Source organism: Chrysemys picta, chromosome 11, assembly GCF_011386835.1.
Source record: "Chrysemys picta bellii isolate R12L10 chromosome 11, ASM1138683v2, whole genome shotgun sequence".
Classification (NCBI taxonomy): Eukaryota; Metazoa; Chordata; order Testudines; family Emydidae; genus Chrysemys; species Chrysemys picta.
The window spans coordinates 33,089,326-33,101,461 of NC_088801.1; the positions used below are offsets into that span (position 1 = coordinate 33,089,326).

Sequence of the window (12,136 nt, forward strand, 5' to 3'; positions counted from 1 at the left end):
CTGCTTCTGACAAATCTATTACAAAAGATATCTCCCTCCTAGCACTGCCTGTGTGATTCAGTCACTGAGAGAAAACACACGTCAAGTGGAAGGGAAGCTGGAGCTAGATGGAGAGATGGATGCCTTGTGCCATGCTTTTCTGATAATCTCCCGCATTACAGCACACAGATCAAATATTTATTTACTGAAGAATCAGTAAACATGACTGCAAATACATTAGGGCACTTCAGCTGTATAGCTTATAATTATTTCAAAACTCAAAAGAGATGAGACATTGTTCCTGTGTACATATGCTGCCTGAACTGAGTTTTATGGGTGTTTTATTTTTCCAACGCAGCATTTACCTTTGAGGGGAGGGAGTTACACTGGAGGATGGGGGAGTATATCTCATAAAGGATTGCGTCCCGTTATTGTGCACTTCATATTAGCCGGAGAAGCCAAATTCTGGAACTTCTAAGGCCTCCAGCTTGTGGTTTGTATGCTTTTTACATTGAAATCGTTACACTCAGAGTGAATGCTGACACCTGGGCTCATTCTGAACCCCAAAGTCTCCAGCATCTTATCTCTTTCCTTCTTCACAAAAAGGGTGAAAAAAATTAGGAAATCGCAGGTCTTTGATTTTTTTTTCCTATCCGTAGTCACAAAACTCGAAAGGTCACACTGTAATGAGCACTCATAGCAAACACAGTCCCCCCCCCTCCCCCCCGCTTCCCTTCTATCCCACAATAAAATCATCTCCTTCAATTTGCCATGATCGTCGCGACCAGGAGCCAGGTGATTATCCTAATTAATGTCTATCTAATTAAATTACTGTCAGCGGTTAACCAATGGCAGGAGCCGTTTCATCCGCTCCACAAGCAGCAAGATCAAAAGTGAGTCTTTCCTTATTGCTGCATAGTGTCAATTGGCCAATCTCTTCTCCCAGGGAAAAAAAAAAGTAAATCAAACGTTGGGGAAGCATTTGGTGGGAGAAGTGCTTTCTGCCTCGTGAGGGTCCCAGGATGTCTAGTTTATGTTAAGAGGAGCCCTTTAGAACCCGAGACTGAAGGGTTATTAGATTGGTGCTAGAGCTATGCAGCTGGAGCATTGTCTTTCTCCCTCTATCATGCTCTCCAAGAAATTTCTCAATGTGAGCAGCAGTTACCCACATGCAGGCGGATCTGAGCTTGCCTTGCATGATCATCCCATTATCTCGACCACTGACAACCTGGAGAGAAGTTCACCTCTGAAAAAAATTACCAGGGGGATGACGAATCAGTCAGATACAGACAATTTTCCTGACTCCAAGGACACACCAGGGGACGTCCAGAGAAATAAACTCTCTCCCGTCTTGGACGGGGTCTCGGAGCTTCGTCACAGTTTCGATGGATCTGCTGCAGATCGCTATCTGCTCTCTCAGTCCAGCCAACCCCAGTCCGCTGCCGCTGCGCCTAGTACCATGTTCCCTTACCCCAGCCAGCATGGACCCGCTCACCCAGCCTTTTCCATCGCCAGTCCAAGCCGCTACATGGCTCACCATCCTGTGATCACCAATGGAGCTTACAACAGCCTCCTGTCCAACTCTTCTCCACAAGGTTACCCAACGGCAGGCTACCCTTATCCCCAGCAGTACGGCCATTCCTACCAAGGGGCGCCTTTCTACCAGTTTTCCTCCACCCAGCCGGGGCTGGTGCCCGGCAAAGCTCAGGTCTACCTGTGCAACAGGCCACTCTGGCTGAAATTTCACCGGCACCAGACAGAGATGATCATCACCAAACAAGGGAGGTAAGCGGCACTTGCTGCTGCTGCTGCATGGAGCGATTGAGCATTAGGTGGTGGGATTGGGACTCCAAACTCTTCCTTACGGAGGCTTTTGAGGAGGGCGATCTGCGCTTAATATTCGGGGTGACTGACAATGCAACCCACAAAGTCCAACGTGAAAATGGGGAGCTGGACGGGGTAGGTCACAGGGGGCGCCTGGGTGGCAGCTGCTAGGGGGGCTCGTGATGTGCTTGTACCAGGTGTCTAGAGATAGGGTGCAGGTCCCTACCTGGCCAGCAGTCCCTCCGGAGAGGGCACCCAATGCGGCTCCCTCCTCCCTTTGTCCTCATCCCCTTTTCATTCAGCCCTGTAAGTTCTTCCCCTTGTTATTTGTGGTTCTCGGCTTATCACGAAACTGGTTGGTTTTGTGTTTGTGTGTGTGTGTTTTTTTTTCTATTAACAGGCGCATGTTCCCTTTCCTAAGTTTTAATATTTCTGGTCTCGATCCCACGGCTCATTACAATATTTTTGTGGATGTAATTCTGGCCGATCCCAACCACTGGAGATTTCAAGGAGGCAAATGGGTTCCCTGCGGCAAGGCGGACACCAATGTACAAGGCAAGTTCTTCCAATTAACACTTTTCCCGACACATATTTAGGTGAGAATGGTTAATTAAAGCCTTTGTGGACTGGCTCAGGCGACTTCTTAAACGAGAATGGGCCAATGATGCTTTTAAAAAAAAATAAAAAGAGGGAGGGGGGAGTGAAGGGTGTTCAGAAAATGCTATTTTAATCCTCCCCAGTTAAAACGAAGGAAGCATTGCCGGTAAAGCGCTGTTAAGTTTAAAGCGATTCACTGGAGCCCTGTGTGTGCTGCTACAGTTGCAGGAGGGGTGTGTGTGTAAGAATCGTGGTGTGTTTATTTGTTTCTTTAGGAAACCGAGTGTACATGCACCCCGATTCCCCCAACACAGGAGCCCACTGGATGCGTCAGGAAATCTCTTTTGGGAAATTAAAACTTACAAACAATAAAGGAGCATCAAACAACAACGGGCAGGTCAGTGAAACGCACACACGCTCTTATTTGTTGCTTCCAATAAAATCCTGAAAATTCAGATCAGATCCCTGATTTCTTAGGTAAACCATACTGCTAGGGTAAAACGTGCGAGTTTCTAATTCTAACAAGTTAGAATTGTACAGGACTTCCGAGGAAGAAAAAAAATGCTGCACAACCCAGCAACAAAACCCAGACCCAGATCAGAGTTGGGTTATGTGTGTGTGTGCGGGGCATTCTGAAGTGGAGTGAATCTGTAGCTGTCCTGCTAAAAGGGAGCGATGACTAGGTGGTGTCTTAGGGGTGCATTTCGCCTTCTCTGATTATTAATATTAATCCTCTCTGACAGCTCGGCCTCGGCTTTTTATTCAAGCGCTTTAATAAGAAAAAATACCAGTAAACATCCGTCTTTTTTCTCCCTCTCCTCGCTCCAATTTAGCGTTTCTGCCCCTTTGTCCCCCTCCCTTTTCTCTGCCTGACAGATGGTGGTCTTGCAGTCCTTGCACAAGTACCAGCCCCGTTTGCATGTGGTGGAGGTGAACGAAGACGGGACGGAGGATACTAACCAGCCGGGCAGAGTGCAGACTTTCACCTTCCCGGAGACTCAGTTCATAGCCGTCACCGCCTATCAGAACACCGATGTAAAGAGCTTGGCGCTGTATTTCCCTCGCGGCCATCCTCACCCTCAACCGGCCAGCAGCGCTTTAGAGCTTCCGAGGCCGGCTCGTGGGGGCTCCGTGTAGGTGCCCGGGAAGAGAGAAGCAGATACACGCCGTGCAGAGTGCTGGCGCGCGTGTGTGTCTGCGGCAAAGGGGTGATTGAATCCAGCCGGCACCTTTTTATTCCCCCTGCAGGATCCGAGCGGGCTGGACCTAGATGTATAATATATTTGGAGTTGCAATTCTGTACCTTTTGCTAAAATCGTCAAGAATTGTGAGCCCCCAAATCCGCAACACGGGCAAATGTGTGGATCAGATTTCTGTATCTTTGCATTTGCCCTAGTTAGTCTCACGAGCACACACAACTCGGGCGTGACAGAGTGAATATTTCATAGGGGCTCAATAACCATCAGTTTCCACAGTGAACGTCTTCTAAGAAGGCCAAGCAGAAACCCGGGTGCATTTATTATATTAAAACTAGAGTATAATACTTGTCAATAGCTGTTATGTTCCCATTGAAAAGCACACATTTAATCTGAGGTGATTTTTAAGCAAGACTGCAAAGAGCCACAGATGCTGCTGACTGTGTTGGGGGTGATGGTACATTTTAATCAGAATAAAATCCTGTTAATGTATAGACAGATATTTTTTGCTCTCACTTTAAATGGCATGCATTAAAAATCGGTGTATTCTGTTTTCGATTGATAAACCAAGCACAGATACAATAACCTCTTAAAATGTTATATAAAAACACTTGAAATATTCATTTCTTATCCTAAATTTTAACTTTAATTGTGAATAATTACTTTTCAGAATAGACGGTCAAAATTATTTCACATTTTTATCAGTAATTGTAAGACCCATCAATTTTCCTCTAATTAAAACCTTTATAAATACGCTAAGCTTAGTTTTTATATTTTGAAGAGCGGCCATTTGAGCAACTAATGAAAAAAAGATGGAACAGCCCTGCTTTAAAAATGTGCCTCCTGTACGTTGCCCACTGTCATGTTTTCATTATATATAGGTACGAGAAAATACTAATTGATCCTCTATTTTCCTTCCCAGATCACACAATTGAAAATAGATCACAACCCTTTTGCAAAAGGCTTTCGAGACAATTATGACACGTAAGTAAATTGTATTTTTATTATCCCTCTTATCGGATGCGCCCACATAGGCCGGTAGATACTTTGGTTTAGTATTAGGGGTTGGATTAAAAATCTCTCTAATTATTTAAACGTTGAAATATTCAGTATTAAGCTTAAAAAAAAAGTTCTCCCAGAGAAGAGAAAGCAAATGCAGGCTCCTAAACTCGGGACTGGATTTCGGGTGACTGAATAGAAATGAAATTCAGTTGTCTCCCTTATTTTTCATGGAAAACTCTTGGTTTTCGCATTAATTTGTACGCCTGAGGCAAATTTGTGCCGAAGAGCTAGCTGGAAGAGGCTGGCTAGCCCATTCAATACAACCTTGTGCAGTTTGGGGACAGATGCTCTTCTCACCCCCTCTGCCTGCATCTGAGGCTGCGTGTGACTTTGGCAGTTGTGATGTTCTTTCTGGCATATGACTTTGTACCCATTTTCAAGTTCCCGTTTATTCAAGCTGTGTATGTAGGCTATGAAATAAGGACCTCTTGAATGGGAGTTAAACTACTGAATATAAATGACTGTTTAAATCATCCTGGACACTATACAGAGAGTTTTAAAGGAAATTTCTTCTGTTTCTCACTCTGGTTTTCATTTTGGCGTTTTTTGCCATTCCTATATATCTATATATAGATAGATATATAATGGGAAATGTCTTCGTGGAAGGCAAATATACATAGAGTTCATTATGCTTTTATCCAAGATCATTGGCCATACATACTGGTCTAATCTTTGACCGATGGTATGTTTGTGATACGGATTTCAAACTTGACTTTAGAAGTTTGCCCCATGCTCCTTTTCCCGCATTCAGTGGAACAGCCCAAAATCTTAACGACACAATGTACACTGCTCAATGGCCCCTGTAAGGAAGGTTTGGAATAGGTAGAATAGCTAAGAGTACCCAAGCTAAGGTGCTATTTCTGAGTACTTCTGCTTCCCTTTACCCCCCAACACTGTACACAGTGGAGAGAAAGCAAAAACAAAAATGAGAATAATGACATTCCACACCCACCTCCGATTGCTGTGACTATAAAGCAATAAAATCAACAAACTGCTCTAGCCCTGGAGTCTAGAAGGGAGAATCATCTAGAGAATGAGTGAGAAGAGCTCCTAACCCAATGCTACTCGGAGACCTGGTGGGAAGTGGGGAACTCAAACATCATGGGAAAGTGCACGGGTTTTTGCTCTCCTAATTTTGCCTGAGCTCCTATTCAATGGGAACAGAGTGGGCTGATCACCTGCCAGGATTGGGCTCTGTGTTTAAGGGGAATATTTTTCTTTTTTCCTTCTGAGTAAGAGAAGCGTATATGTGTTTTAAGGAAATGGAAACAGCCCCCCAGATAAAGCTTCTCCGGATCCCATTGAAGTCAGTAGGGGATTTGCCACGAAGTAAGGCCCACATTGAATAAAGCACTTAAGTATGTACTTAATTTTAAGCAGTTGCGTAAATCTATTCATATTTAGCAAATCAGTTAAATCCCATTGATAATGGGATTTAAGCACACAATTAAAGCTAGGCACGTGCTTAACTGCTTTTCTAAACCAGGGCCTAAAACTGGGATCAAGCTCCTAGAGTGACCACTCTGATTAAATTTAAAGTAGCTGACTGTTAAATCTTACACACATTTATTCTTATTTGGAAAATATAATCGTAGCTGGTTCACTCCCCTTCCCAAAAATGCAATGGAATGTGCAACAAGTGATCAGAGGAAAAAACAGGGGTTCTGGCGATTTTGGTAAGAGCCGCAAAGGAGAAGTAACCTGAGTATTTGAGCATACAGAATAGGTCACTGATGCTGTGCAGAGACTACATGGTCTTTGTAACTTAAATAAGACTTTTCTGTATATAGGGTAGACAATCGATGAACAACCTTCTGGACTTCTCCAACCACAAAATGCCTCTGCTTTCTCTTCTTTTAAATTATAAACTCACATGTATGTCGCTTTAAAAAGAGCTTAAATGCTGTCTAGCACATCGCATTTGTTTAAGGGCCAACTGTGTTCTGGATAAGTAATTTCAGGAGGCGTGGAGGGTTAATTAAAGCACAGTTTTAGCTTGAATGAAACGCACACACTAACTATTCATCCATTAATGGTTTTATAAACACAAATTGCAGTCCAAGATTGAAGGATTATATATAGGCTATATTGGAAACAATTGGACGCATCTGCTTTTAAAATTCCTTCAGTAGGTGTTTGAAGATTAGCTGGATTTAAATTCAATAAAATCTGGATAGTTGGTTTGTGACTCTGAATAGTAAGTGTCAAACCGCAGAGATAATTTTTCAGTCTGCCATTCACGCTGTTTGCTACAAATGGACCAGGTTACCTGTTGCGCATATTGTGGGATTGGTCAATTTTCCACAATGCAGGCTTTCCCAAGGTACCATGAAAGATGGCAGGATGTTAGCTGACTTGTGGATTTTAAATAAATAAAAACAAGAAACTTCATCCTTTAAATTACGCCCTTACTAGATATATACACAGCAAACTCGTTTTCAGTTTGTATTTGCCTATTTTTTAAAAAAAAGTAAAATGTTAGATCCACTTTGCGGATGGTGTGTGTAAAAATAATCTGATCTTTTAAACTTTTCTGGCCTCAAATAGCCTCCCCAGTATTCAATATAAAGATGAACCAGAACTGTAGGGATATCTGCCTGGTATGTTTCAGGTTGTCATGTCAATCTGGTCAACTAGTTTCTTTAAATCATTGAATGGTCCCGCTTCTGCACCTGTGCTACACTATTGTGTTTCTGCGTAATGCATTTTCGGGGTATTTCTGTGAAGTCCGAACGGCGCTTTCTCCACTCCGGTCACTGCTGAAACTGGGCTCTCTTGCCAGCGAGTGCATTGGGTGAAATCCTGGCCCCACTGAAGTCAATGACAAAACTCCCGTTGGCTCCAGCGGACCCAGAGATCCATGCAGGGTGCCTGCCTGCGCCCGGCTCTGGTTCAGGACACCCAGAACTCTGCCCTTCTCTTTGGCAGGATCTACACGGGCTGCGACATGGACCGGCTCACGCCTTCCCCCAATGACTCTCCCCGCTCGCAGATCGTGCCCGGGGCCCGCTACGCCATGGCGGGCTCCTTCCTGCAGGACCAGTTCGTGAGTAACTACGCCAAGTCCCGCTTCCACCCGGGCGCTGGCGCTGGCCCGGGACCAGGCAGCGACCGCAGCGTGCCCCACACCAACGGGCTGCTCTCTCCACAGCAAGCCGAGGATCCTGGGGCCCCGTCTCCGCAGCGCTGGTTTGTCACGCCGGCCAACAACCGCTTAGATTTCGCGGCCTCCGCTTACGACACGGCCACTGACTTCGCTGGCAATGCCGCCACCCTGCTGTCCTATGCAGCGGCCGGGGTCAAGGCGCTGCCCCTGCAGGCCGCTGGTTGCACTGGGCGGCCGCTGGGCTACTACACTGACCCTTCGGGATGGGGGGCGCGCAGCCCCCCGCAGTACTGCAGCAAATCCAGCTCCATGCTCTCCTGCTGGCCCAACAGTGCAGCCGCTGCCCGGATGGCCACCAGCAACCCTTACCTAGGGGAGGAGGCGGATAGCCTGGTCACCGAGAGATCCCCCTTGCCGGGCGCTGAGGACTCCAAGCCCAAAGACTTGTCTGACTCCAGCTGGATCGAGACCCCCTCGTCCATTAAATCCATCGATTCCACCGATTCTGGGATTTACGAGCAGGCCAAGAGGAGACGGATCTCGCCCTCTGACACCCCGGTGTCGGAGAGCTCCTCTCCCCTCAAGAGCGAAGTGCTGACCCAAAGGGACTGTGAAAAGAACTGCGCCAAGGACATCGGCTACTATGGCTTCTACTCCCACAGCTAGACTCTGCCCCGTCCCCGTGCTTCGCTCTGTAGTCGGTCTCACACCGCCACGATCTCCAGTGAACACAACAGTCCTTTTGCACAACAACGTTTCAGCAGTTAGCGCACTGATCCTAACTTTAGCTGTATCTTTTTATTTCCCCCGTGAGAGAGTTTTAGCTGTAATCCTCGCTCCCTGTTTCCCTTTCTGAAGTGTAAAGAAACCCTATAACCCCTTTAGGAGATCTTGACATTCTTTGGCACCCGGTGCTGGCGCTGATATACGAAAGCAGCAATTCTGCCGTTGAATCTCCTTCTAATTCTCCTAACCCCATTGATGAGCAGGATGACTGACTCTCAAAACCATACAGCGCTTTTTTCCTTTTCCATGGATGGATAGTTGGGGATGTTAGTAATGTTAGTGGAACAAAGCCTGTGAAACGCCTGTACATAGTGTTTAATTTATTGTAACGAATGACTATACTTTTTGTTCCCATTGTGAAGTCCCAAAACTAGATCATGTTTAACTTTCTCGATTTCTCCTTTCCCAACCCCCAAAGTTCACTCTCTGTTCTAAATGCCTCTGGAAACACAAAATGTCCCATAGAAATAGCACTGAATAATGGGTTTCACACTTCCTTACAATCCCTCGCATAGAATAAATTACTCTGTGCCCCGGGCTGACACAGCTAAGGAGTATCTGTGTTTGCCCCTCAAAAGAATAGAAATCTATCTAGTTGGAAAGTCGATTAAGTAGCAGGACGCCTTCAAACAGCGAAGTAACTGCATCTGTAATTTTTTTTTTCTTAAAGAGGAGTAGCTCGATAGCAACGTTATTTTTGCCCTATTTGTTCCTCCCACCCCTCTAAGTGCCAAATCCATTACTGGCCTGTGCAGGTGCCAAATATGCTGGCAAACAGTTTTCAAATTTCTTTGCAGTTTCTCCCCCTTCATTTATATTTCTGTAAATCGTTGTAATGAATAACCTACAAACGATATAGACGACTGAATTGTTGGTAATCATAGTGTAGTCCAGTGAAGATGAGTTGTGAGTTGTATATTTTACTGCATTTAGTTTTGGAATTGACTTTTTCATAAAGTAGATAACTGAATCTAACTTTCTGGGGGTACTGTAAGTATTGCGAGTAAGAGTGATCTATCATCCTCTACGCCTCGCTACGTTTGAGAAGGAGCATTAATAACCCCCAAGCTCTCCCCCGTGAAAGTAGAATAGTAAGTCTTTGAATTCTGAGTAGTAAATCTATACAATTAAATCATTTTTATAAGGAAAAAAAATCAAGTAAAATATGCATCAGGCAAAATAGTCAGCCAAGATTCCAGCCGACGGGGAAATTTTTCCTAATAGAAATTCAGGGTCATAAACGTGTGTATATTTTTGGCTCCTCTGTAAATCAAATGTTGTGATTTTTATATTTGTTCTGTTATGTGTGTGGAACTGAATGATTTATACAAGTGCAAGCTCCATTGAGATGTTTTGTTTTTTGCCCGTTTGTATTGTCTGTGTATAACAAGTAAAATAAACCTGGCAAAACGTTAACGTGGTGTTTGAAAGCAGTTTGCGTTTTACAAAGATGCAATTGAAATGATCTAAATGGACTGGGGGAAGAAATCCCCTGGATACTAATAGCAGCTCACTTTCTAACCTTTTCATGGGTTTCGAGTGATAGATTAAAAACATGCGGTGATTCCATTGTTTCCCTGTCCTATAGTGTTGTGTAGTTCCAGGTTTGCATTTCTGCTTTCCCGGAGGGGCACAGGGGAAGTGGGAGTGGAATGCTTTCTCCTTTCCTATCGCCTGACCAATGTATTGACTTGAGGTCACTAGGAAAAGGGAGAGAGGGTTGAAGTCTTTTCGGAGTTGAGAGGTTTATACCTAAACAATTCTCTACACGTAAAAAGCATTTTGCGAAACGCAGCCTTGTCTTACGTTTGTGTGCGGAGTAGGGGCTGAGCGCTTACGGGACGGAAGCTGTGGCTATAGCAATGGTTTGATACAGTGTCCCCTGAGGTGAGGTTATTGGAAATGCGAGCCCAGGAGGTGCCACTCGCTTTAAAGGCTGAGTTCGTTAGCATTGGCTGGAGCTTTGGAGCAGGACGCCAGACGCATTTTGAGCCTGCATTGTGTGCTGGGTTAGGCTTCCATCCACTCTCTTTGCCCATTTTCTGGTAGCGATGGGAGTTGGGGACTAAGTAGCTTTGTATCCTCTGGTGTTTTTGTGCGGTGTGTGGGCTCTGTGAGCGCCACTCCGGGGTGGTTCCCTCGGTGGAGATCGGAGGGGTGGCACCCTGAAGAGCAAACGTAAACATGTCCCCCCTTTCATCACAGCGAGAGCGAGCATCTTTCTAGCCCAGGGACAGTGCCGAAAATCCTTTCCTGCTTGCTGCAGGTAGCTGCATCTCATTGCTCAGTGATGCTGGTGTGCAAAGCCAATGCACGTCGGCCGAAAAAGTGATTTCTTTAGCCACTTTTAATAGCGCCTCGTCTCTGTCCCAGTGGCTTAAATGTTGAGGAAGGGTTAAAAGAAAAGTTTGAGGAAATGCAGAGAGAAATCGAAAATAATATATAGAGACCCAGCCACAGCATCACCCGGAGGCTGTTGACTGTACCACTAGTCACCACTAGGCGGCTCTGTGCTGAGCCTTATTTTGTCTACCACAAATGACAGTATTTTTTTCTGTTTTTATATTAAGAAAAGGGGACTTTAAACAACACTAATGGTTCCAAATAGCAGGTTATTGTAGGCTGTGTGTACTCTGTGCTCCAAATGCCATCTTTCGGTGAGCTCCACGTGTACTACGGGGTTCTCGGTGGCATAAACTCCAGCTCCAGACCCTTTCCACCCGAAGGCCTCTGTTTGACTGCACAGAAACACGACCTGGTTGCCACACAACTTCTCGGGGAACTGGGATGGCTGTGCAGGCACTGGGTCTGCTGTCCTCTCTGCTCAGTGGCAGAGGGGAACGAGCCCCGAGTAAAGCGGAGAGAGAAAACGCGCTGCAGACCCCACGGCCAGGTGTTGCTGGTTAGACTCCAGGCGTGGCTTGTAAGCCCTGTGGAGGGGCGAGGTTAGGCGGGACGGTTCCCGTGCAGGGAGGCCGCTTTCTCTGCGGCATGGACGGGATGAGCGCGAGGAAACTCCGCACCTATTTGCCGTTCGTTAGCCCGCGAACTTCCACCGCCCTTCGCGGGGCGTTTTACAAAGCTGCGGGTCAGACGTGTGGGGCCGCATTGCCAATGAGTGTAGGCGAGCGGGAGGGACAGGCAGCGGCTGCGTATCTACGCCAGGTCCCAGCACCTGCTCCCCGAAGGAGCTGCGCACAGCTCTGTATCCGCTCCTGCCCCGGGGGGCAATCTAGGCAACGTTAGAGCAGGTAGACAAACTCGGACTTGAATTATTGCCAGCAAAGGGCTCTAAATTCTCAAGGTCAACCTGCTCTGAGGTCCAGACGCAGCACGCACTGATGTGTGGTTTTAAAGGGACCTCATTTTCCTGGTGCTGATGGTGTAGCTTTTCAGAAGTAGTCTAGGAAGAGAGTAGAGGCGGGAAACTGGGATGAGGATGACTCGCATTACTGTCTGCCTTTTGCTGTTGAAGTGTTGCCATCCTACAGACAGATTTGAGGCAATGGAGTGGTTTACTTTCTTTTAATCTCTCACTGACTTTGGCTGTGAGGTAAATGTTCAGGCACGCGTTAGTTACCCATAC

At 46.0% G+C, this 12,136-nt stretch overlaps 1 protein-coding gene across 1 annotated transcript; it reads left to right on the forward strand.

Moving 5' to 3' along the window:
- Window positions 1-943: 943 nt before the first annotated feature.
- On the forward strand, window positions 944-9,966 carry TBR1 (T-box brain transcription factor 1). Its single transcript, XM_005309431.5, has 6 exons — window positions 944-1,764; window positions 2,204-2,358; window positions 2,676-2,797; window positions 3,277-3,435; window positions 4,519-4,580; window positions 7,587-9,966. Exons 1-6 carry the CDS (start codon window positions 1,073-1,075, stop codon window positions 8,428-8,430), a joined length of 2,034 nt encoding a protein of 677 aa, XP_005309488.1. The 5' UTR covers window positions 944-1,072; the 3' UTR covers window positions 8,431-9,966.
- The last annotated feature ends 2,170 nt before the right edge of the window (window positions 9,967-12,136 follow it).

Bases quoted from the DNA above. Each gene is read 5' to 3' on its own strand.
- TBR1 (XM_005309431.5), top strand. From the start codon at position 1,073: ATGCAGCTGGAGCATTGTCTTTCTCCCTCTATCATGCTCTCCAAGAAA. The intron at 2,359-2,675 runs GCAAGTTCTTCC...TTGTTTCTTTAG, and splicing joins GGCGGACACCAATGTACAAG to GAAACCGAGTGTACATGCAC. The intron at 4,581-7,586 runs GTAAGTAAATTG...TCTCTTTGGCAG, and splicing joins TTTCGAGACAATTATGACAC to GATCTACACGGGCTGCGACA.